The 23,646-nt window shown below is 37.9% G+C and overlaps 1 protein-coding gene across 2 annotated transcripts; it reads left to right on the top strand.

Moving 5' to 3' along the window:
* On the top strand, positions 1-20,689 carry ANKRD46 (ankyrin repeat domain 46). Of its 2 annotated transcripts, none has more exons than XM_041412926.1 (4): positions 1-253; positions 12,778-13,120; positions 14,422-14,580; positions 18,651-20,689. In XM_041412926.1, the coding sequence occupies exons 2-4, from the start codon at positions 12,810-12,812 to the stop codon at positions 18,865-18,867; spliced, it is 687 nt and encodes a 228-aa protein (XP_041268860.1). In that variant the 5' UTR covers positions 1-253; positions 12,778-12,809; the 3' UTR covers positions 18,868-20,689. The 2 variants fall into 2 exon arrangements, with proteins under 2 accessions (XP_041268860.1, XP_041268859.1); XM_041412925.1 differs by lacking the exon at positions 1-253 and adding an exon at positions 6,744-6,982.
* Positions 20,690-23,646: the final 2,957 nt, after the last annotated feature.

Raw genomic sequence — 23,646 nt, 5'->3', positions numbered from 1 at the left:
TGGGAGCCGCGGGGCCGGGGCGGCAGGGGAGGCCTGGCGGGGCACGGCGGGGCACGGCAGGGCGCTGTCACCCCGACAGGCCTGTGCCAGGCCTGGGGAGGGACCCGGGAACGGGCCCTGGGCAGAGCCCGGCCCGGGAGCCGCAGAGGTGGAGCGCTGTGATGCCGTTCGGTGGGAGAAGAGCGGGAGCAGTGCCAGCCTTCAGGGGAGGGGAGGGGGACGGGGGCGCGGCCGCCCTGCTGACAGGGCTTTGGTAAGTGAGCGGCTTTGAACGTGCTTTCTAGGGGTAAACAAGATAAGTGGAACCGAATAACATATTTTAACCTGCTGTCATAACCGTCTTTGATGAAGCAATTGCTGTTTTTATTGGAAATGGAAGAGTTCCCTTTTAAATTTTCTAGACCACACTAAAGCTACTGCTCGTGTTTATTGTGGTGAAAAGGTAGGGATAACACCTGAATTGTAGAGGATAGGGAAGTAACTAGAAACAAACTATGGCGAGTAATATTGAATCGAGAATCCATCAAATCTGAGTATCAGAGGGTATAAAATTAGTTCTTTGAAGATCAGTCTTAAGACCAATCTTACTAAATAGTTAATAGAGGTCTTGATGTAGCAATTAAAACTTTACTGTCGTAATTTGGTAGCGATGGGGAGTTGGGAGGCACTGACGGTATGGAAGAGGGTTATTGTACTACGCAGAAAGAATTGGGTGATCCTGAGAACTAGGGTATGAAATAAGTTAAATAACAATTTAAAGAATGAGGGGTTAGAGTTGTAACTTTGCAAGCAAAAGATTTGTAGAAGAAATTCTTACCAGTTGAAAGCAACACAAAACGAAAGAATCTTAGGTAGTTACAAGATATTGAATTGCAGAAAAAGTAAATGCTTACTACAGTGATCCAGTTAAAGGAATTATTGTTATCCATGAACAGAACTCTAGAATTCTTTGTATAATGTTAATCATTCTCAGCAAAAACCTGGAACAGAAACAGGAAAATATGTCGAGGTCAAGTAGGGAAATGGAAAATCTGTTGGAAGAGGCATTTGGCTTTTTTTAATTTTGCAGAATAATTGTAATTTTGCTTTCTGTTTAGCCATGAAGGTAAACACCGTGAGGGAAATAAATTTAGCTAAAGGATCACGTTAATACATGAATAATTTAACGTAGGTTTTAAGATTAATAATGCATGAAAATTTCTAACCATCAGAGAGCACTGATATTCAGGACCAGCCTTCAAAAATATCAAGGAAGGGCAAAAACTGAACACTTACGAGGTGGAAGGTGACTGGTTTCCAAAAATAATATTTTCATTTGCTGCAGCAGAAGCCTAAGCTTAGTGTTACCTGTAGACTATAGATCAGTTTTTCTTTTTTGCTTGTTTTTGAAATAGGTTATTAGCAAAAACTTGTTAAATTGTTTTTTAGAAGAAAAATATTTATAGTAATGTTTGCCATCTGAATAGTAGAGTTGATGACCATCAGGAAATGACAGTGGCTATTTGCTGGCTTTTTTGTGTCGAAGAAAAGGTGTGATGTGATGAGTAAGCTGAGATGAGTTAAAGGTTGAAGTGTAGTATGTGCATCTGCTGTCTTCTTATCAGAGCAGTGTGAGTTTGCCTCTGCAAGAGGGGACTCTAAAATTCAGTTCTGATCTGTACTCCATGACACATTTCCTCTCTGCAGGTTTTGGTTTCCTTTAGTTAGAGTTGTCTTAATCAGCAAGAGCAGGGATTTGAAACAGTGCTTTTAAGTTAATTGTGTTATCTCACCTAACATTCTTTTGAACTTAGTGTTTGAGCACATGTGGCCTTGAAGCCTTCATGGCCCTGAGCCATCTGCAGCTCAGGACCTGGGATACTTGGTTGTCCAAGGAGTGAACTGCTAGAGGCTCTTCTAGGGATTTCGGTATGCTGGAATTTTGAGGGCTGCCACTCTTTTCTTTTGGTCAGTCTGTCAGTTAATATCTCCCCACATGATCTCAAATTGTGGATGTTGCACTTCCAGATAGATCAGTTAATAAGCTACAATATAGTAAGATATATAATAAGCTATACATTAGATATATTAGAAGGCCTTGGTTTATACATGTTATGTGAAACACATGATCCCTGAAGCGTTGAGCTTTCTGGAGAGACCATCCATAGAATGCTGTTAGAGTGCACGGGCTTGTTCCACCAAATTCCCATTGTGAGTGTTTATTGTGTTTGTAAGTCAGGAGCACAGATACTGAAATGGTCAGTTTTGTTGTGGTTTGCTTTGCTGTTTAAAGATGATACTTACTAAACATGTTGGAAAAAAAGGTTTTATGTTGTGCAGTCCTGTGGGAAATGGATTTGTAGGGAGTCCCCCACTGCAGCATTGTCTGTACTTACAGGACTTAGATTCTGGCTTTCATTCACATATCAGCACCACTTTTCCAAGTGGCATTTTTTCTTTTACTTTTTCAATAAAATTTTGATTGGCTGAGTGAAACAGAGCTGCTTAAACACCAGTTTTGTCAGTCAGCAAATTTCTGACATCAGCTGAATTTTATAATACAAACTCAAAGGCATAAATCCTGTAATGCTCATTATGATATTCTTCAGCATGCTCAAGACCTCTTAGAGTGTGTTAGAATGTCTGCTGAGTGACCAGCAGTAGTGGATGGTGACAGAAGAAGGGCAGCAGGACATTTCAGGAATGGCTTGGGGTGTGTGGGCTTCCCATGGATGGTATAAAATGCTTGTGTGTCTTCTTCAGCTCGGAGTTTTTTATCCCCAGAAGAGAATGCCTGTCTGTGTTACGTGTTAGTGCCTTAGGGGCTGGTTCTCTCTGAGAATGGGTACATCTTCAGAGTTTTGCTGCATGCAAGACTCATCAGCTTTTACTCGGGGTTACTGAGTAGGCAGTTACTGTTGTACACATAGGTGATGTGGATCTTCAGGAAGCATTAAAGTACCATACTAGAGGCTTTTGAGGAGAGTGGATGTATGTAGCATCAGAGACATTTCTTACATGCAGAAGTGGTTGGGTTGAAAAATTATAAAGAAGGCAAAAAGAAATTGCCAGAAAAAGGAAGAGGCAGAAAGGTGGCACATGAGCTTCAGTGTTCACACAGTAAGATGATGTCTTGGGTAAAATAATTTAAACCATGCTCACATGCTGGTGAACTTGAGACTGGCAGCCACCAATCAAGAGAAAGTGCTTGGAGTTACCACTGAATGTTCCCTGGAAACCTAAGCTCAGTGTGTTGTGGCAGCCAGAGAGCCAGGAAAATGGTGGTTGTCCTGAGAGAGATAGTGAGAAGAAGACAGAGGGCACCATTTTGCTGCTGCAGCTGGTGCACCCACATCTGGTTTGTGTGGTTCCAGTCTCTGCGTTGGAAGAAGGACACAGTGGGATAGGGGAGGGCAACTGAAAGGAACCAGGGGATCAGCTTCCTTAAGAGGAAAGACTGAAAAGTCAGGATTGTTCACAGAGGATATTGCTTGGGCATGACCAGGGTTATGCAATGAAGGCAGTGAGTAAAGTGAGAGTTATTCATCCAGTGTTGAGGCACTGAAATGGGAATTGCATGCCGGGGCTGTTGGGAGGTAGTTTCATGTGGATACAGGGAAGGATGACAGGAGCACTGTGATGGCAGTGTGAGCAGATTCAGGAATGAGTTAGAAAATGGACAAAAGGTCTGTTGAGGGGCTGCTAAAAGAGCTGCTCAGGGAGGTCCACAATGTACTGTGGTGGCTGCTGGGTGTGTGTGGAGAACGGACTGCAGGAAGCAGCCAGGTTTTTGTGCCCTCCAGTGGAGGATCTCTGCTGGCTGCTCTTGAAAGCAGAGTGCTGGGTGAGTCAGATCAGCCTGATCCAGGACACCAGTTTTAGTCAGCTGGTGATCAGTGAGACTGGAATAATTTTAGTTCTTCTGAATTTGCATGTTCAGCCTAGAAAAGGCAGTGAGCAACAAGGTGATAGTGTTTGCAGGACATAGGTTGTAAAGATAGGGTCAGCTATGAAAAGCTGCAGAAGAGCCCTGTAAAACTGAGTACCTGGATAGTGCAACATACTGGCACAGGAGTTCAGTCTAAGTAGAGGAATTCAGGTAGCATAAAGAGAATCCTGACTTCCCATTACTTCTCAGTAATGAGCAGCGTCTTGTAGTTTTGATGAATGATTCCATGAAAATATAACAACAGGGTTAAGCAGCAGTGGAAAAGTGGAAAACGAACAGTGGAATATTACCGACAAACAAATAAAAAACAAAACAAAGAATTTTGTCATGACACTTGTTAATCCATGGTTCACCCCAAACATCTTGATTGGGTCACCCATGCTCTGTCTGCCTGCTCACAAAACAGAGTAAAAATGAGTGAAATGCAAAATGACAGACGCAAAACAAGAATGGTCACAGACACAGATCCCTTTCCAAATGAGGAATGACCAAGAAAGCTGGACTTCAGAATTCACCCTGGAAAGGGATGTCTGAGGAGGCTGTGATGAAGGCCTATAGAATCATGAGTGGCAGGAAAAGAACAGGCAGAGGTGCACAGTCTGTTCTTCCCACAGGAGAGCTGGGGGTCCACAAGGGAAGCTACCAAGCCCCTGATTCAGCAAGACCAAGAGATGTTGTTCTTCATAAGATCTGAGTTGGAGAGCTTACCAGAGTATGTTTGTGGGTATTAGAAGTATTTGTGTTGAAGAGGAGAAAGAGTAGATTCAGAGGTGGAGGTGGAGCCAAATATGTAAAAACCCCATCCATTTTGAATAGAAAAAGCAATATTATATATGCTTGTCCTATTCTATGTTCTTTCTGGCCTCTGCTTTTTGCCACCATTTCAAAAATTATACTAGGCCTAAAAGGACCTTTGTTGTGATCTGCTGTGGCTACTTTTATGTTGGCTCTTTATTCACAAAAGTAATAATTGACGTGGACTTTTTTTTCACAGTTTCTCTCCATTCTTTCTCAAATAGACCTTGTCAAACCTCTTTAAAGAAGCATGGGTATTGCTGTTCATTGACTAGATACCGGGTTTCATGCTGAATATTGATTGAGTCTTTTACAGATGAGTTACTGGTATTTACTAAGTTATCTAAAGGTAGAAGTTCCCCCTGTGTATGTGATGTCTTCTGTTTTCAGGCCCGGCAGGATAGATTGATGCAATTGGTAAACATCAATGGAGCTACCTCACTCTCAGGTTCTTTTCAATCATCTTTCATTGCATTTTTGGTCAATTCCAGCCCCTGTGCAGATCAGGAGCTTGAGGTTGACCTCTCTGATTCTCCTCAGACTTGCCTGTTGTCCTGGGAATGCTTAGGCTGCTGGTTTACTCCCTTCAGTCCCTTTAGACTGAAGTTGGGCAGTCACTAGTACTACTACATGTTTGCCTACATGGAGAAATTTTTTGAGTCTAAGCATGGTGAAGCAACTATTTATGCAAAAGTAGTGTCACTATGTCTATACTAGTTAGACATACAACCTTGATAGTGTTACCGTTTTATCTTGTCACGTAATGTGATCTACCGTGATACTGTTTTTTAAGTCATGCTGTGTTGGTAGATATTTAAAATATTTGAAAGAATAAATGTATCAGTTTACTATTTGTCTTTGATTTTAATAAACTGGTTTAGTGATTTACTATGTGAATATGAAAATTCTGAACAGAAATATGGATATCCAGCACTTGTAGTAAGAGTTGGGTGTTTGACAGTGTTAGTTGTCTTATCATTGGTACATTGATATAAAAACCTTGTTGATATAAAATAATGAACTTCAATGAACAAGCAGAGCAAGATATTTTGTCAAAGGTGAAGTCAAGCATACAGTTATGTATAAATGACTCACAAATTTAGGAGACATCTGCTTTTAAAAGTGACTTGTTTCTGTTCACTAGCCACTAAACCAGATTTGATGTTGCACACTAAGGCCATGTCGTCAAGGTTATGCATGACTAAGGACATATAAGCTATTATTTATATTATAAGGAAAAAAGTAAGAAAATATGAACTATATAACAAGTCATTTGGTGACAGGTTCTTAGTTTGCTTTATTGCTTTTATTAAGTTCTGATCTCTGATGATTCCTCCTGGATACAGGAAGTTTTTCCCCATTTTAGTAAATATGTCATCTCTGAGTTAGTGTTTGTCTAGGTAAGAACTGGGCTATTTGTGGGAGGGTGTGGGGGTGTTTTGGATTTAGTTTTGAGTGGCTTTTGAGAAACAGGCATAAATACATACTTTTTAAAATTAAATACCTTTGGTTTCAGAACTCAAGCAACATCCCTAAGTCCTCATTTCACTAATAGAGGATCAAAGATTAAATGAGAATGCTGTTTATACTGCAAAGAAGTAGCAATTTGGATTTCAGAATCCTTTTAATAAAGTTTTTTATAAAATCTTATTTTCAGGCCTTTCATAATTTCTTTCCCAGGAAAATAGGAAACACCACAAATGTAGAAGAAGTGGTCTGTGTGAGTCAAGGCTTACACACCACACCAGTACCTAAAGGGGACCTACAAGAAAGGTGGAGAGGGGCTTTTCACAAGGACATGAAATGATAGACAACTGGGAATGGCTTTAAACTGACAGAGGGAAGGTTTAGATTGGATATAAGGATGAAATTCTTTCCTGTGAGGGTGAAGAAGGACTGGAACAAGTAGCCTAGAGAAGCCACGGATGCCCCATCCCTGGAAGTGTTCAAAGCCAAGCTGGATGGGGCTTTGAGCAGCCCGGTCTGGTGGTGTCTGAGGTGTCCCTGTCCACGGCAAGGGGGTCGGACCAGATGACCTGTTAAGGTCTCCCCTCTGGAAGCATTCTGTGATTGTGTTTGTCCCTCCGGTCGGACAGGAATTGAGCAGTCCACGCGGTGGCAGTGTCCATCCAGGCTGCGGTGCTGCTGCTGCCTCGGCAGCCTGCGGCCAGCCGGACATAGCCCTCGCCAATGTCTTTTCCAGAAGAATGCTCCGAGCCTGCAGCAAATTGAAACACAAACACTTCCAAACGAGTTCAGGTAAAGCTTTGTGAAGAGGTTGATAATTCTGACCAGTATGATTCAATAACTTTATATAAACACGGATGTATTCAAACTGGCCACAATGATCGGAGAAGTACTGGAGCTATATACTGGTTTAATTGAGCCATTTGTGGGGAATTAAAGTTGCAGATTATTTGAAAAAAATCTGTAAATTGCCTTTTGTTCCTGAATAGTTCTTGTACAGAAGATGAAAGCAACGTTCAAAAATACTTAGCTGTATATTTGATAGAAGCTAACACATTGCATGTGTTCAAACATGTAATGCAACTGAATTACCAGTTAAGTTTAGCAAGGATGAAATGTTTGTGAATCTGCTTTTTAATAAAGGTATTTGAAAGGAATGATCTCTTTCTTATTTTTCCCTTGTTTTCTGTACCTAAGTGCACAAAGCTTGTACTATTTTGTCTGGGGAAGCATCCTTCAACCCTGGATTGGCATTTGAGGCCTTGTATATTTTTTATCTTGTAGTGCTGACATACTGGGCAATAATGAGCAAAGCTCCATGTTTCCCAATGCCATCATCTGCTGATCCATAAGTTGTTAATAGTTGTTAAAGCTTTTTCATAAAGCACTTTTTAGCCTGTACTTGTAAAGCCCTTTGCATTTGCAGTGCCCCAGACTTTCTACTTACAGGATGGTCCTGACATCAAGAGAGCATTACCTGGAAGTCTCTTGTCTGCAGAAGGGAATGGGAGTGATTGGAAACAAATGGCATAAATAATGTTATTCTGTTGGCACCTACCCATGTGGCTGACTAGAGACATGAGAGGGCATGTAGGTGTTATAAACCTGCTGTGATACCTCAGATCCAGGAACTGTTGAAAAAATAGCTAAAGTTAGAAGAGGAAAATCTGCAAAATATAGCCATGTGTAAAATAGGTGTCATGCTGTGCTTAATCTGAGGTGCTGCTTTTAGCAGCAGTTCCATATTGGTGGAGCAATAAAAATGTTCCAGTTGTACTGAAAAGGTAAAAATTCCTAATAAGTGGATTTTGATGTATATACTGGGGTTCTTTCCTAAATGGAAATGAGTTGATCACATAATTTTTTACTAAATATAATATTTATTCAGTTAAATGACTTCTCAGTAACTTACACATAAATGCATGTGTGTATGAAAACTTAGCAAGGAATTTCTTCCTCAGCATTTTAAGCAAGTACTGGAATGTTTTTCATTCACTTAAATAATGAAGAGGAAGAGCTCTGCAAGCCACTGCCACTGAAGTGCTCTCAAAGTACATTACAGAAAGAGGATGCTGTTTACTACAAGGGAGTTGACAAATGCAAATTTTCTCAGGAATGCGTATCGTGTGTTTGCTGGCATAGGCGGTTACTATTTCCTGGATTTGTTTTAGTTTCCATTTTTGGTGGTGGCAGTTTCCCTGGTGGTAATCTTACTGATGCCTAGGTCCTAGATGTCAGAGTTTTATTAATGCTGAGAAGTCTCGAGGATGGAGCGATCTGATATCGTTCTGTGGTACTGATGTGTTGTTTTAAAATGGGAGCAGTTAGTTCAGTTTTCCTGAATGTAGTGGGGAAAACTGTAGTTTTGCAGAACGGGTATGTCCTATGGAGCAGTGACTGGTGATTAATCCCAATTTGGGAGGTTCATTAATACTTTTGTAGTGGAAGTATGGGTCCCATGAGTGATGTGGTTTCTTATGTGGAGCCGTTCTCTCCTGTTCCTGGGGCTATTTGGTAGCTATTGACCTTAAGGAGAAAGCAGAGACCACAGCATATATTTACTATAAAATAAAACTGTGCACAGTTAACACAAATTTTAGGACTAATTTAAGAAGTGACAGAACTTGCATTTAGCTCTGTGGTTTGAATTTTTCAAGATCACTCCTGGCTTCTGCAGATGAGAATGTGTCCTGCAACAGATCAGTGTGTGACCGTGAGTTACATTGTACACAATATAGTGAGAGACAAACTGACTCCTAGTAAATAAATAATTTTTGCAGAATTACTTAATATAAGTGATTCCTTTTGAAAACAAAACAGCTTGGTTAAATTTTCTTATCCTGTACTACATGTGTCATTGAAGAGGCTTACAGCATAATTTCTAAAGTTAATTAAGAAGTACATTGTGTTGACGCTAAATAAATGCATAAATCTAGGAAAAATAGGGAAAATGTATTCTTATATTTTAATTAAGAAGTACGTTGTATTGAGGCTAAATAAATGCATAAATCTAGGAAAAATAGGGAAAATGTATTCTTATATTATGCCTTTCTAATGAGAATCCTTCTAGCTTTGAAGGATGTCTTTGAATTTACTTTTTTTCACAAAACAAATTTTCTGTCAAAGTACCAAGTTATTAAAAGCAACCCTTTTTTTTAGACAAAAAATGATTTAACAGATACATTTTCAGTAGATAGTGATGCATTTTTACAAGCAGTCATTTACTTCTGTTTTTAAAAATTAGATTTATTTAAGTAGTAGTAATTTTTTGGGATGTTAAGGATGGTCACTTTGCAGTATTTTGTGTCTTGTTACTAATGCAAGTCCATTTGTCCTAATTGGTGCTTATGAAATCAGTCCTTACTGGTAGGATACCAGCTTATGGACAGGTTCAGAGTTGTTACCTGATTCACCTTTCAGAAGCAATTGAAATTGAATGACTAATGCTGTTTTGTTTCTAAATTTTGCTCCTAAGTCTGTTGTATTAGACAGTCATTGCAATAATAAGCTTTTTGATACTGTGGGCAGAAATGTAACCACCATTTGTTTAATGAAAAATACCTAATTAATTTTATTTGTGATTTTTTAATGAGTTTTCTTGCACAGGAAATTTTGCTAGGTTGGGTTAATTTTGAGGCAAGAACATGCTGTTTGGGGACTGACATTTTAAAGATGGTGCATAGTTCAGCTTTGTGTGCAGCTTGTATTTGGCATAGGTTAGCTAGCCATATGTGAAATAGAATTGTGTTAGTAGAAAAAATCTTTTTAATCACAAAGATAAATCAAACCAGATGGTCCAGATTTTTTTTCCTTGTGAATGCATTTGCTTAGTCCACAATCTTCAAGTACTGGGAAGAAGGATTTGCCTCATCTTTGTCTTTCTTACTGTGAAATACTGAGGTTTTACTTTAGACTTCTACATATGAGTGGTCAGTTCTAGAAGATTTTAGTAATAATTAATTCTGAATCAGAATGACTTCCAGTTACACTTTCTGTTAACTGCTAGTATTTGTGCTTCCTTTTCTGAGAAGATAAGGAGGTGACTTTTTTCCTAGGTATTATTAGCTAATGTTTCATCACAGTTGGGGAATTCTGTAAGGCTTTACCAGACATACACGTCTGGTATGAAAATACAGACTTTACCTTATATTTAACAGGGCATGCCATGCTGTTTCTCAAATAGCCTACGTTTCTTCCAGTATAATATTCTCTTGCTGATTTATGTTAGGCCTTGTTTTATTAAGCAGGTTTAAACACTGAATCATTATTTTACAAGCAAACCACTTTTTGTCAAGTGCGACTAGGGGTTTGTGGTATTGATATGCCGTTACTATGGCTGATAATTGGAGGTTTTAAAATGATTTATGATCTTGCTTTAGGGAAGATTTAGTGCAGAATATAAAGGTCACAATCGCATCACAGAGAAACTGGGCCCATTATTTTTCTCAGTGAAGACTGGACAAGCAGAGTGGAAGAAAAATTCTCATCATTCATGATTTGGGTGGAAAATGGGCAAGAAAATTGAAATTGCTGTCAGCTGGGAATCATAGCTTTGTAGCATCCAGGGGATTGTAACATATTCACTGAAAATTCAAGTAACTATATTTTCCTTTCTTTTTGTATAGGGTTATAAGGAGGCTGTCAGTGCCCTGCATGACTCCAGTCTTGCACTAAGTTTTATGGTGTATCAGTGAACCGGCCACTTGCTATTGGAGATGGTTGTGGAAAAGAGTTCTTGAGCCAGTGATGTACTGTCACGTGCTTAAAAACATACTTGCAGCCTAGAGGAATGTACTCTGCTTAGAATCATTCCTTATACAGATACCAAGACATAGAATTTATTTCTATCTCTTTCTCTTCAGCATCCAATAAAGAAAAAAATGTTGTGCATTCCTGCACTGGAAAACTAGACAAGTGTTGATACGTGTAGCAGAATTTGTCCAGATAAGAAACACAGCCTAGTGAAGTTTAAATATGATTTATTGAACTCAACAGCCCCAGTGCTAGAGCTGTTATTCAGCCCAGTGTGTAAACATTCTGAAATTACTTCTGTAGGTACTTTGGTCTTGAATTTGATCTAAAACATGGGGGAAGAACTATAAAATATAGACATTATGAACTCTCATAAAAGGAGAGGTTTTAAATTGAATTCTTTGGCTACTGGCCATGTTTCCATTCTCCTGGCTGAATGAGTGCATTGGTGTGGAAGGATACCTTATATAGATGAGAAAATTTAAATGTGTGTGTAGCAGTTTTAATAAGAGGTTCAGATAGTTAATCAGAACATTGCTATACCGTGAGCCCAGAATAGAACCCCTGGGCAAGTGAAAAATACTGTTTCAAGTGACGTTTCAGTTCACTTTCTATTCCAAGCTTATCTAGTAAAATCACATTTCCCTCCTGTCACTTTAACTTTGTCATGTATCTATTGAGATTTCTTCTAGAGGAATTTTACTTATTTATATGTATTTATATTTTTTTTTTCTTTTTTACCACCTCTCTGAGGCAGTACAAAAGAGGACTGTTGTCCAGTCTTCTAGACATTTTCATTGCTTATTAAAATTGCCTCATGAACATTCTACCATTCTCTTGCTAAATCGTTTTCTTTTTCCTTATTGCTTTCAAGTAATCTTTTCTGTGTCCTGTAAGCACACGGTGTCATCATGTTTTAACTTACCCTTAAAATATTCTTCTGCAAAACTGAAATCATAGTTCATCAAATATTCTATACCAAGTAATCCATGGTGAAACATTTGTCTTCTTTCATGTCCTGATACAGAAAAGGGCTTAATCCTTTATTTAGTATTAAACCAGACAAAGTGCATTTGTATTTCTCCATGTTGAGGTTCAACTCAAACTCACAGTACTCTGTGCTTGATTTTACCATTGTCTTCCTTGCACGCAGTTCCAGTTTTCAGTGGGCATTCAGTTTTAGGTGCCCAATACATTCAGTTTTAGGTACATTCAGTTTTCTGTGTTCTGTATTGCTGTTCTTGTTTGTTTTATAGTCTGTGTATCTCTGACACTGTAAAAATAGTGTTCTCAAAGACTATTGAAAAATACATTTGTTGCAGAATGAAGAAGTTAGTATTTTTATTAAGCATTTTTAGCTGTACTGTAGTTTGTGCATTGAAGCTCAAAATCAGAGGGTGAAAATCCATTGGAGCAGCTTTGCTTATAGCTGGTAAAAGTTGCAGTTAGTGTGACTGTACCAGTGGACTGAATTGTTTAGAGTTTCCCCATTTATGAAAGGTTCTTCCTTTCTGTCCCAGTCTGTGGTGTTTTGCCCTTTTATATGAATACTACTACATGTGATTCCTTACTAGGTTGAAAACTAATCACCTGACATCTGTGGCAGAGATCTGTGTTTTCTCTCCGAACAAAGCTTTGCTGCTCTTCCCAGAGGTGTGAGCTCTTTCCTTTTTACCAGAGGGGAATGCAGCACACAATGTGTATGACAGGAAGATTTCAGAGTTGACCTATAAGCTAGTTTGCATTCTTGTTTGGAACCTGAGCAGTCTAGTGAATATTAGCATGGTGTTTATTTGCCTGGTTTCACCGTCATTTCTTCACCCTTTTACTTGCAGGTTGGTCACCTCCTCCTGAGAGAGTCAGAGCAATGTCCTACGTTTTTGTGAACGACTCCTCCCAGACAAACGTGCCGCTGCTGCAGGCTTGTATTGATGGAGATTTTAACTATTCCAAGCGACTCCTAGAGAGTGGCTTTGACCCAAACATTCGTGACAGCCGAGGCCGAACTGGCCTTCACCTGGCTGCAGCCAGAGGAAATGTAGACATCTGTCAGCTCTTGCATAAATTTGGTGCTGACCTGCTAGCCACTGATTACCAGGGTAACACAGCCCTTCACCTGTGTGGGCATGTCGATACCATCCAGTTCCTAGTTTCTAATGGACTTAAAATTGATATTTGGTAAGTCACTTTTTACAGTACATATTTTATAATACATTAGTCTTCTGTCACCAGAGCCTTGCATATAAATCTGCTGTTGCTGAAATGCTGTATTTGGTGCAATTCTACTTTACAAAGATACCGCTTAATTAAAAAAAAAAAACAAAATAAAAAGGCAGCAAAACAATAAGAGGCCACTTCTGCTAGTCTGTGCAACAAGCAAAGCAAATGTAAATAGTTGCTGCTGGTGTGAGCTGCTGTATCTAATTGTGCCTCATTGATGACATTTCTGCCCTGGTTTGGCCAGACAACCAGGTGTGGGTGGTTGGCACCAAAGAAAAAATCACATTGACTACTTTAAAAGAATTTCTCCACCCCATTTTCTATTGTGGTACTATATAAGACAAAGAAAATACAGTATATGTATGTGTCAGTTCATTCCCATACTCTTCTGGTAACAATGCTTCCTTTCAGTGTTTTTGCCCTCCCTCAAAGTCTGTGACTCAGAATATTGTATATTCTTTCCTTCTGGCTTCCAGCAGCTGTCAGATGCCAGTGCTCAGATGGAAGCTCTCAAGCTGCAAAATAACTAGCTGTTTCATTCCTGGGCTGAATTACTTTGTTTGTGGAACTTTCTGCATATTCACAACATGTGCAAAAGCCAGGAGTAATGTCAAAACCTTTGAGTTTTTAAATCTGTCCCTTTTTCACCTGTCCCTCATTAGTGTTTTCAACTCAGCAAAACTAGTTATTGGTAGACCAAATTATTTATGGGTTGTGGGTTGGGATTTTTTCCCCTCATTTCAAACAGCTCTGGTGGAAATTCCTGGTCTAAAGGCAGCTCTGGACCTATTCAGTATTATTTTAATAGCAGCAGAGGGACCATCTGTATTTTATTTCATTTCTGCCTCATGTCCTAATACCCTCATGGAAAAGGAGCTATTAGGAGCCAGATTGCACAATTCTTTCTTGAAATTAAGCTTAAACTTGAACATTGCCATAAATCTACTGTTGTTGTTTTGTTTTTGGTTTTTTTTTTTTTTTTTTTTGCTGTAATACCCAGAGATTCCAATTAGATTAGAGTCCTAAGAATTTGATTGTATTAGAGGGGGAAAAGAGTTGTGCAATTTCAAACCTAAATACACTGATTTTCTTCTATAGCCAATTGTGCTGTAACTTGGATAGACTGGAATTTATTACTGTCTGATAGAACAGAAAATAGTTCTGAGGACTTACTAAATTATAATATGTTATGCTGAGTTGACTTGTTACAAAATTTCTATGTTAAATTTTTCTTTTGTCTTTTTATGGGCTTGTTTTAGCAACCACCAAGGTGCAACACCACTTGTTCTTGCCAAACGAAGGGGTGTGAATAAAGATGTGATTAGACTGCTGGAATCTTTAGAGGAGCAGGAGGTGAAAGGATTTAACAGAGGAGCTCACTCAAAGCTGGAGACAATGCAGACAGCTGAAAGCGAAAGGTATTTACCAAACAAAAATAATTACCAGGAGAAATAATGTTTATGGCTTTTAGATTTTTGGGATTGACTTGATTGTTTATTCCTCAAAACAGTTAATATCAAATTTGACCTAACATTATCAAACAAAATCAAAATTGAGTGTTAAATTTTGTAAAGATCTCTTTAAACTTTTGTAAAGGTCTCTTTAAAAGTTCCAATGTAAAAAAAAAAAAGGAACTTCTATTGAGATTTTAATTTTATGGTAAATTTAAAAAAAAAAAATTAATAATTTTCCATTTGAAGTTCCAGACACAAATATTCCACCACCTACCACAAAGCCAAGTGGGAAATAGTATGAAATGTAAAATGGCAGTATCACAGGCTAACCTGACATCCTTTTGATGGTCTTCTATGCAAAAAAAAAAAGGGGTGGGAGACTTTTCATCCATCTTAACTTGAATAAAGGATTTTATATGCTGTAATATCTAAAATTTCTATTGTTAGCAGTCCTGGAAAAGATGGAAAATAAGAATTTTTTTTTGTGACTAAAGAGATAGTTAATGCAGAATGAGGATTTTGAGAAAATTGCTGACCAATTTAGGGAAATTGTTGGGTTAGAGGGAAGTTAGTAATGAATTCCTAAAAGTCTGGTTCTGGGGCTGTGCTTACTTAGAATTTTCTTAAATAAAAAAGCAAAAGCATGAGAAGTAGAGGCATGTTAGTGATACCAAGAAATGAGATACAGACAACCTTGAGGAAAATTGGGATGGCAAAGACAAAAACCTGGGGTTACAAGAGAGAGGAAATCAATAGTAATAAATTGTGATTCTGTAGCACAAAATGCAATTGTAATCAATGAAAACTGTATGCCATAAAATAAAAGTTTCTCAGTGGAAAACAAATATATAAGGAGAACAGGCTTGATGCATTAGTCAGTTCCAGGAGTTGTTTGTGCTATCCTGGAAAATGCAGTGAAGTCCTACCAACCATGAAACAAGATATTTTCACTGCATAAAGAAAGCTGTCAGTCCTGTTGTATAAAGCACTGGTGACTTCTGCTCTCTAGTATGTCTTATTATGCTGTTTACCCCCATTAAAAAAAACCTGTGGTTTTTTTTTTTTATATTGTCTAATGATGACCATGAACTATGACTGCTGGAACATTATATCACAAAAGACAGGGAGTTTTATCATATAACTGTTGCTTGGTTTATGTGAAAATGTAGACAGGCTGAACTGTAAACAGAAAAGAAGCTGTATAGATGGAGTTAGATCTAAGCTGAGTAAACAGAAAAGGTGAAACCAACAAAGCTGCAGAAATAATATCCAGTACTCCCATAAAGTTCTTTCTTATACATCAGGTGACCTTACCTGTCAGAGAGACTGTTCCAAGGCCTGAAACAGAAAATTAATTTTATATTCAAATTTACATGGTTGTACATCGTAAGAATTAGTGCATATTACCTTTCAGACTTCACGAACTTTTACTGAAAGTTTCTTGACACGCAGAAATGCACTTAGGCTGATTTTGTTTAACATATAGATGAACAGCTCAGCTTCATTTAAATTTTGGTTTTTGATTTGATGGTGTCCCTTTAACAAACATAGCTTCCTTTCTGTTATTTGACCTTCATAAATGTTATATTGTTTGCTTTGGCCAGGAAGTCAGCAACTCTCCTTGGGGACAGGCACAGAGACATAAACAGTGCACTACCCAGCTTGTTTGGGAACGTGTTTTAAAATGTCTGAAATACATTATTTTTAAAGTAACAAATAGCAGATGCCTACAGGAGCCAAAGCAAATGAGCTTGTGTGCTGTTTGCTTTGTAAATAAATAATATCTTTTTACCAGTTGGCTTTTCAGATCTCCACAGTTTCACTTATCCCTCTTTGTACTATTTTCACATTTTAGGGACACTTAATGTCTTCTGTCCTCTGCCCTCTGAACTCTTACATTATGAATGAACCTATGGAGAAATAACACTCTTTCTAAAAACAGTCTCTGACTTCAGTTTTCTGCTCCTTGTTACAGGCAGTTGCTGCTGCTCGGGCAGCAGAGGCCAGAGCTCTGTTCCCAAGTCAAATTTGGTTTTGCTTGCTTTGCCCTCCTGCGGGCGAGGAGCGGCCCTGCTGCCAGGAGGCAGAGCTCCCTCTGTCCCTCTCTCACACAAACATCTGTCCTTCTGCACAGCCCAGCAGGACCTGTGGCTGTGCCACAGGCGTGTCTAAATGTGAACTCCCACCTGCTGTTGGACACAGAACATCTGTCTGAGCTGTGTAGCACAAACTCTTCTCTTGTTTGACATGTTGCTGCGTTACCAGTTTTTATGCAGCTCTAATTTAAGAAAAAAATATCTTGAATAACATTGGTTTTAATTGGGTCGTAATATAAAATAGTAAAAATGTTTTCTGTGTACCCTTTTTAATGAGCAAGCATGTGACCTTTCCACTTAAATAGCATTGCACCTTTATTTAACCTCTCTGTGGTTATGTATTAACTAGTTAGTACTTACTGAGTAAGAAATTCTGCACAAACAGCTGTCTTTTACTAAACCCTTTGTTTTGCTTGGGAAATCATAATAAGCAAGGAAGATTACTAAATCCTGTACCTATGGGTAAGCTAAAATAGCTTTACAGCATAGTAAATATTTAAAAAAACAAAAATACAGGCTGTTTAATAGGCAATTCCTGAAATCTTATGCACATGATGCTGCAATACTTGAGCAAGCTGTGGGAGTTCAGGCTAATTGTTCTTCAGTGGTTGTACTTCCTGAGAAAAAATACCATATGAATAGTGTGAAGTTTTCCCATGGTGTAATCTCAGAAGAGAGCTTTGTGAATGAGACTTTTTTCTGATAACCATCATTTTTCAATTTATTTCTGTAATGAAGAACAGCAGCATTCCTGCAATTAGTTTTGACTTGGAAATTACTTTTCCTTGATTTTTTTAAACTTTTTATTATTAGTCTTGTAAGAAATATCTAGGAATATGGTAACAGAAAGCAGTTAAAAGGGAGGAAATATTTTTTTTTGCTTACATTCTGCTATTGACATCATTGAATATGTGATTGATTCTACCATTTCCTTTCTGAGGTTGTCAGGGCCTGCTCCTGTAAACACCCATGTATGTAATTTCACTCAAGTACTAAGTAGTAAGACTGTGCAGATGGCCAAAATTTTAAGTGAAGTCAGGCTATGCAAAAGCTTTCCTATTCTTCATGAGATTTTTCATAAGCAACAGATAGTTTTCTGTTACAATTGTGAAACCAGCAAAATTGGGAGAACTACATGAGAAGCCGTGCAGGATTTTGAGACAACTTAGATCTTTTCTAGAGGTGATCAATTGTCAAGAAGACTGCCTCTCTCAGATCTTATGTTTGTTTTTCATTAAAAGTGAGAATTCCACTCCCTAATTTATTATCTGACAATTTAGGGGGGCCTGATATATTGGTAGTGGAATGCTAAAACATCAAAGCAGTCGCTGAACACCATATGGCAGAAAACAGCAATGCCAACTTGTTCAGAAAGTTTCTGAACTTCTTGTTATCCAAAGTTATTGTTTTCTGTGATTTTTTTATGCTTTTTTAGAAGAGGCATGTAACAAAGATATCCAGGAGAGTAGTAAAGGTCACTGCAGAACTCAGCATCTCAATTAATATTGGTTAAAGCTTCCATTTTATTAATCAGAGTTTATTTTTAGTCCTTATTTGTTTTATTAACAAATAATGTGTGCCTCATGAGGTCTTAACTTATGCTTCATTATATTTTACTAAGCTATATTTAGTAGGAATTGTGGGGACTGACCTTTGAAGGCCCCTGGGTAGCAGGCCTGAAAATTCAGTGCAGTTATACATACACAAATATCATTCTCTTTGCACAGGTTAATAAATTGTCCTTTCACCTAAAATAAGTTTAGAATTAGAAGTGTTTTTCTGATGTGATTTGCCTTGATTTAGCAGAAGCAATGCTATAAATCAGTAGGGGGTTTAATTTTTAATCTAGAATGTTTCAGATGCCCTTAGTGGGATTAGTGTCATACTTACAGCTGCATTCTTTTACTCTGATGTATTTTTAACTTTAATCCTTTGTAGTGCAATGGAAAGCCATTCCCTTCTTAATCCAAACCTCCAGCAAGGTGAAGGAGTTCTTTCCAGTTTCCGCACAACATGGCAGGAGTTTGTGGAAGACCTGGGCTTCTGGAGGGTGCTGCTCCTCATCATTGTCATCGCTCTCCTGTCCCTTGGAATAGCATATTATGTTAGTGGGGTGCTTCCTTTTGTAGAAAACCAGCCTGAACTGGTGCACTGAAGCAAATGCAAAGAAGTACAGTGTCCTTTTTCCTCTTCTAACCTAATCTTATTTTGAGCTTGGAATTATTTGCTTGGTGCAGACAGTGGCAGCTGTATATACTGTTTGCCTTTAGTACTTACTATTAACCCCTTTGAAAGAGGGATTAATTAATTTCAAGTAAAACACTGATTTCTAAAGCATTCCTAAGATACCTCTGACTTACCTTGACTTGCAAGCAAGATGTGAAGATAGTCCTCTCTGATAAAACATTGTGATTAGAAAAGGCTTTTCATTATGAATATTAAATTCCTGCATATGAAAAATATATCCAAGTACAGAACCACATTTGGTTTATTTTTTCTATGAAGAGAGGTAAATCTATTGTTGGATTTTTTTGTAAGTGCTTCAATTTAAAGAAAAATACTCTTAGAAGTCCTCCTCAAGAAATCTCGATAATGTAATAACACTTTCTGATATATAGATGGTGATAATATGCGACTCCATAGTTATTTTAATGTCTCTCCATAGTTTCCTATCTGCTAGTTTATAAAAAGAATGAGAAATAGTTCAAGTTTTACTATGTCTTTGTTGTATAGATCACTCCTTTATTTATTAGGTTAATGTAGTTTGTCTTCCCCAGATGAATTTAATGTTGTTAGTACCTGCCTGAAGTAAAATTTGTAGAATAAAACTGTTTGTTGTGCTTAGGAAGAAGACTTGGGCTGAAAATTTTGCATTTTTGTGGAAATGTTGCTAAGCAAACTTTCTTTGTAAGGATAATTAAAAAGTGATTTAGGTGTTCTGCCATGTATATAATAATTCTGTAAGGTCATTGTGAAATATATCATGAGGGATAACTTTTTTGTCCTCCCATAAGGATCAGCCTGAACCATGTAATTGTGTTTTCATGTTTGTGGAGAGAATTTGATGGAATAGAGTTCCTTTCTAGAATTGTTTTCCATTTCACTTGTTTTCAGACAGAACCTACAGGCTTATGAATTATGTTCTGAGTAAGCAGAATAAAGGTGTTTAAAATACTAATATTTAGGAACATTGTATGAAATTAAATCTTGATCCATTCTGTACTTTGCTGTGAAACCCTTTGTTGTAAATAACCCAGGGATAGGAATCCATTAGATATTCCTTTATGAAGGCTGGAGAGGTATTGCATAATAAGTGGGAGATTTTCAAAGAAAGTGGATTCTCTCTCCCCATCCTGATTAGACATCTAATTCTCTTTTGCCATTGCCTTGCAAATCCCAAACAAAATGAATTCTTTGAGCCTAAGGAATCAACTTTTTTTTTTTTTAAATTAGCCACTCCTCATTTGTTACTAAATAATGTAAAACATTTATTGTACATTTAAATGTAACCTGCGTTGTTCTGTTCTGGTTCCATGTATATTTTTTCTTTCTGGTTTATTGGTTTGAATGAAGGGGGTTGTTGTCTTTGTTTTGATGTGTAATATGGGTTTCTCTGGAGCTGGGCCCCATTCTAAATTGAATCTGAATAAATCTTGATCTCAATTCTTAAGTTAGACTTTAATGACACAATACTTATTTAACAGCACAATGCTGAAGAAAAGAAAACATCTTAAAAAAACCAAAAAATCAGAACATATTCTTCTTCTGAGTATTTCACTTATGGTGCCATTGTTCACAAAGATAAATATAAACTCATCATATACCTAAATTACATTTACTTGTCTAAATAAGTACATTTCTGTTAATAATACCATGCCCCTTGATTAATGGCATTGTCTTTCTTTATGTATTATCTGCATCATTTGTAATTGTATTCTCAGTATGGGTGAATGCCACAAATAAATACATGTAGTAAATATGTTTTGGTTTATTATTACATTAGTGCAGCAGTAATGATGCTACCCCATTTTACTAAGTTTGTTGTGCATTGATAGTTAGTATTTCAGAAGTGGGGAACTTCCCTACATAAGAAATGGCAACCATGCAGCTGCTATAAATGAGATTTTAGAGCACAGGTTCTTTAGATTTGCCTGTTTTGTTTTCAGTATTGTTGCTGAATTAAAAATGCTGTCTGAGCATGGTCAAGTACTGACCATGTGGTCTGGAGGCCTCTCAGAATTTAAGATTACCTATGAGGAGGAACAAAACATAACCAAGAAAACAAAGCTTGTGCCTTAAGTAGCCTTTCCTATTTCACTGCATGCATAAGCAGACATGCAGGAACTACACATTGAAAAACTTTGAAAAATTGTGTTTGAAATTAAGATATTTCATGTTTTGAACCAGAAGGAAATCCAAAGCACTGTTTGAACTTCACTGTGTAATGAGTGCTGCTCCTTTAAATAAGGACATGATAAATGTCTGATAGAAATGGAGTTTGTTCTGTATATACCTCAGTTACTGTAAAAGGTCTGCTGTGTCTTTCAATATATCTGCAAACACTAATGTCTTCCTTTTCAAAGGCTGCATCTAAAGAATGAATTTACTTCTGTAACTTTAACTTACTTGTCATGGAGGATTCTACTATTTCAGTATAAAGACTTGGATTGTCTGTTGGTAAATAAGATTTATTTATTATTGCAGTGGTGTCTAAGTACCTTGATCAAGGTACTCACTTTTGTGCCAGGCAACAAAAAATTCAGCTGAAGTGCTTAAATATTATTAAGATAACAGGTACATCATTCTATCCTGCAAATGCAGGTACAGAATTATCCCTGCTGTCACCAGAAATTAATTTCATGATGTTAATACAGATTCAAGATTAGTCACTCTTCAAATCCAAAACAGATTGTTGTCTCAAGCTGTTGTTGGACTAATGAGCTCAAATGGAATAAGGAATTGAGAGGGAAAACAAACAGCTATGAAGAGATTTCTTTTTCCAGTGACATGAAACAACTTGGTGGACAAGGCAGTGCGAGGTAAACTGGAGTGTAAAAAGGATGGACACAGGCTCCTGTGCAGTGGGCTGTCCTGGTGCTCACATTTAGCCCACGGCAAGATCACACCTATCTTACCTCACAGCAACTCCTTCACGTACCAGATCTCTTTGTCTTCAAGGGCTCTGTTTTCACTCATAGTGGTAATTTGCTTTGTAGAAGGGGATGTTCTGTTGGTGTCATGAGTAGGTACTGCTTCTGGCTGCCACAGTACAACAGATAGTAAATTACTGGATGTGATCTAGCACTGTGGGACTTTTCTTCGTTAAAACCTCCAGGGGAAAATGAACATGGTTTCACTTTGAAAAATTGAAATATAAGATCTCAGTAGTTTCAGGGTCTGCAGCTGATTGGGAGTTTGATTTTGCCATGAGTCGTTGAATATCTAAGGCTGTTTTTATTAAATAAGTAAAAATAATCAGCTCTGGCTAGTTAGGTAGGTAGTTATTTTTCTTGTCAAAATGTATTTGGTCATAATTACTTAGAGAAATGCAAATTACGTAATTTATTCAGAAGTACAAATTGCAAGTGATGACTTCCCTGAAAATTCAAAAAAGGGTAATATTGACTGATGTCATATTCAGGATTTTCAAAAGTTTAGCATATATTTAAATGTTACCCCAAGCTGACATTTAACAGAACTGATCGCTCCCTCAGCTGGCCCACAAAGTAACTGGTTTCTGGAGTTGTTCCTGTTTCTGAAGTCAGGTCTTTATTAAATTCATATTGGAATTGGTGGTTAAAATCATCTTCGATGATGTGAGAATTAGGTCGGAATGCTTTTCCTTCATTCATTGTTCTTTTTTTACATTTCAGCATTAATCATTGTGGATTGGTTACTTGAGATGCACTTTGTAAAATTTCCTCAGTGATCCAAAGTGTTACAGAAAACGTTGCCAGTTGTTCCTGCACTTTTCATCTGTGGTGTTGCAGCTTTCTTGAAGGAGTCAAATGTCATTGCACAGTTTCATAACCTGCAGTTCTCTGTGAACTCTAAGTGGTGAAATACTGTTGAATCATGAACCCTGAATCTGTATTCATATTATTAAATTAATTTCTGGTGACAACAGAGATAATTCTGGACATGCACTTGCAGAGTATTATGATGTGCCCGTTATCTTAATCATATTAAGTACTTCAGCTGAATTTTGTGTTGCCTGGCATTTTTGTACTGCTCTTAAATGCTTCGAGGAGAGAACGCTTTTAAAATGTACAGTATTAGGGAACAAATGGAACTAATTGGTAGTTCTTTGCTATTTATTGCTGGGAAGTGAAGTGTTCCCAGGGTCATGCTGCCAGAGAAATCCGAGATGAACACTGCAAGTCCCCGACTGACAGTGATCTGGTGTGTCTGTGCTCTTATGCAAAGCAGGATGAGTGCTCTGGTGTTGCAGCTGAGCAGGCTGCGTGTGCAGAACCCTGAAAAATGTGTCTCTGCTGTAGGCATTTGTAGTTTGTAATTCACTCTTGTAACTAAGCATTGAGCAACTAGTATTTCCTAATGACTGGGATGAGACAAAACTGTTGTTCTTCATAAATGCCAAGGGAATGGGGAATCTACTGGAAATTGCCATAACTAAAAAGCAAGAACTTAGAATATCTTATGAAGTCAAAGTGTGAATAAGTCATAACCATGGCTTCAAGTGATACCTTCTTTCCATTTGTGATTTTAAACTACCTTCTGGATAAGGAAAAGATGGGGAGAGAGACCTTTGGAACAGAATTTGTTGCGTGCAATGTGTGGCTTGCAGAAACTAGGAGGGAAGTGACTGCAGTGAGCCAAGAGCAGCACGGCAGGCAGAGCAGTGTGATACCTTCATGAATCACTGCTTAAAGGCCAATCCCAACCCTTGGAAGCAGTGTGAGGAGTGACCAGT

Source organism: Onychostruthus taczanowskii, unplaced genomic scaffold, assembly GCF_017590055.1.
Source record: "Onychostruthus taczanowskii isolate IOZ18803 unplaced genomic scaffold, ASM1759005v1 scaffold4, whole genome shotgun sequence".
Lineage (NCBI taxonomy): Eukaryota > Metazoa > Chordata > Aves > Passeriformes > Passeridae > Onychostruthus > Onychostruthus taczanowskii.
The sequence above is the reverse complement of the archived record's forward strand: the minus strand, read 5'-3'. Positions and strand labels throughout refer to the sequence as shown.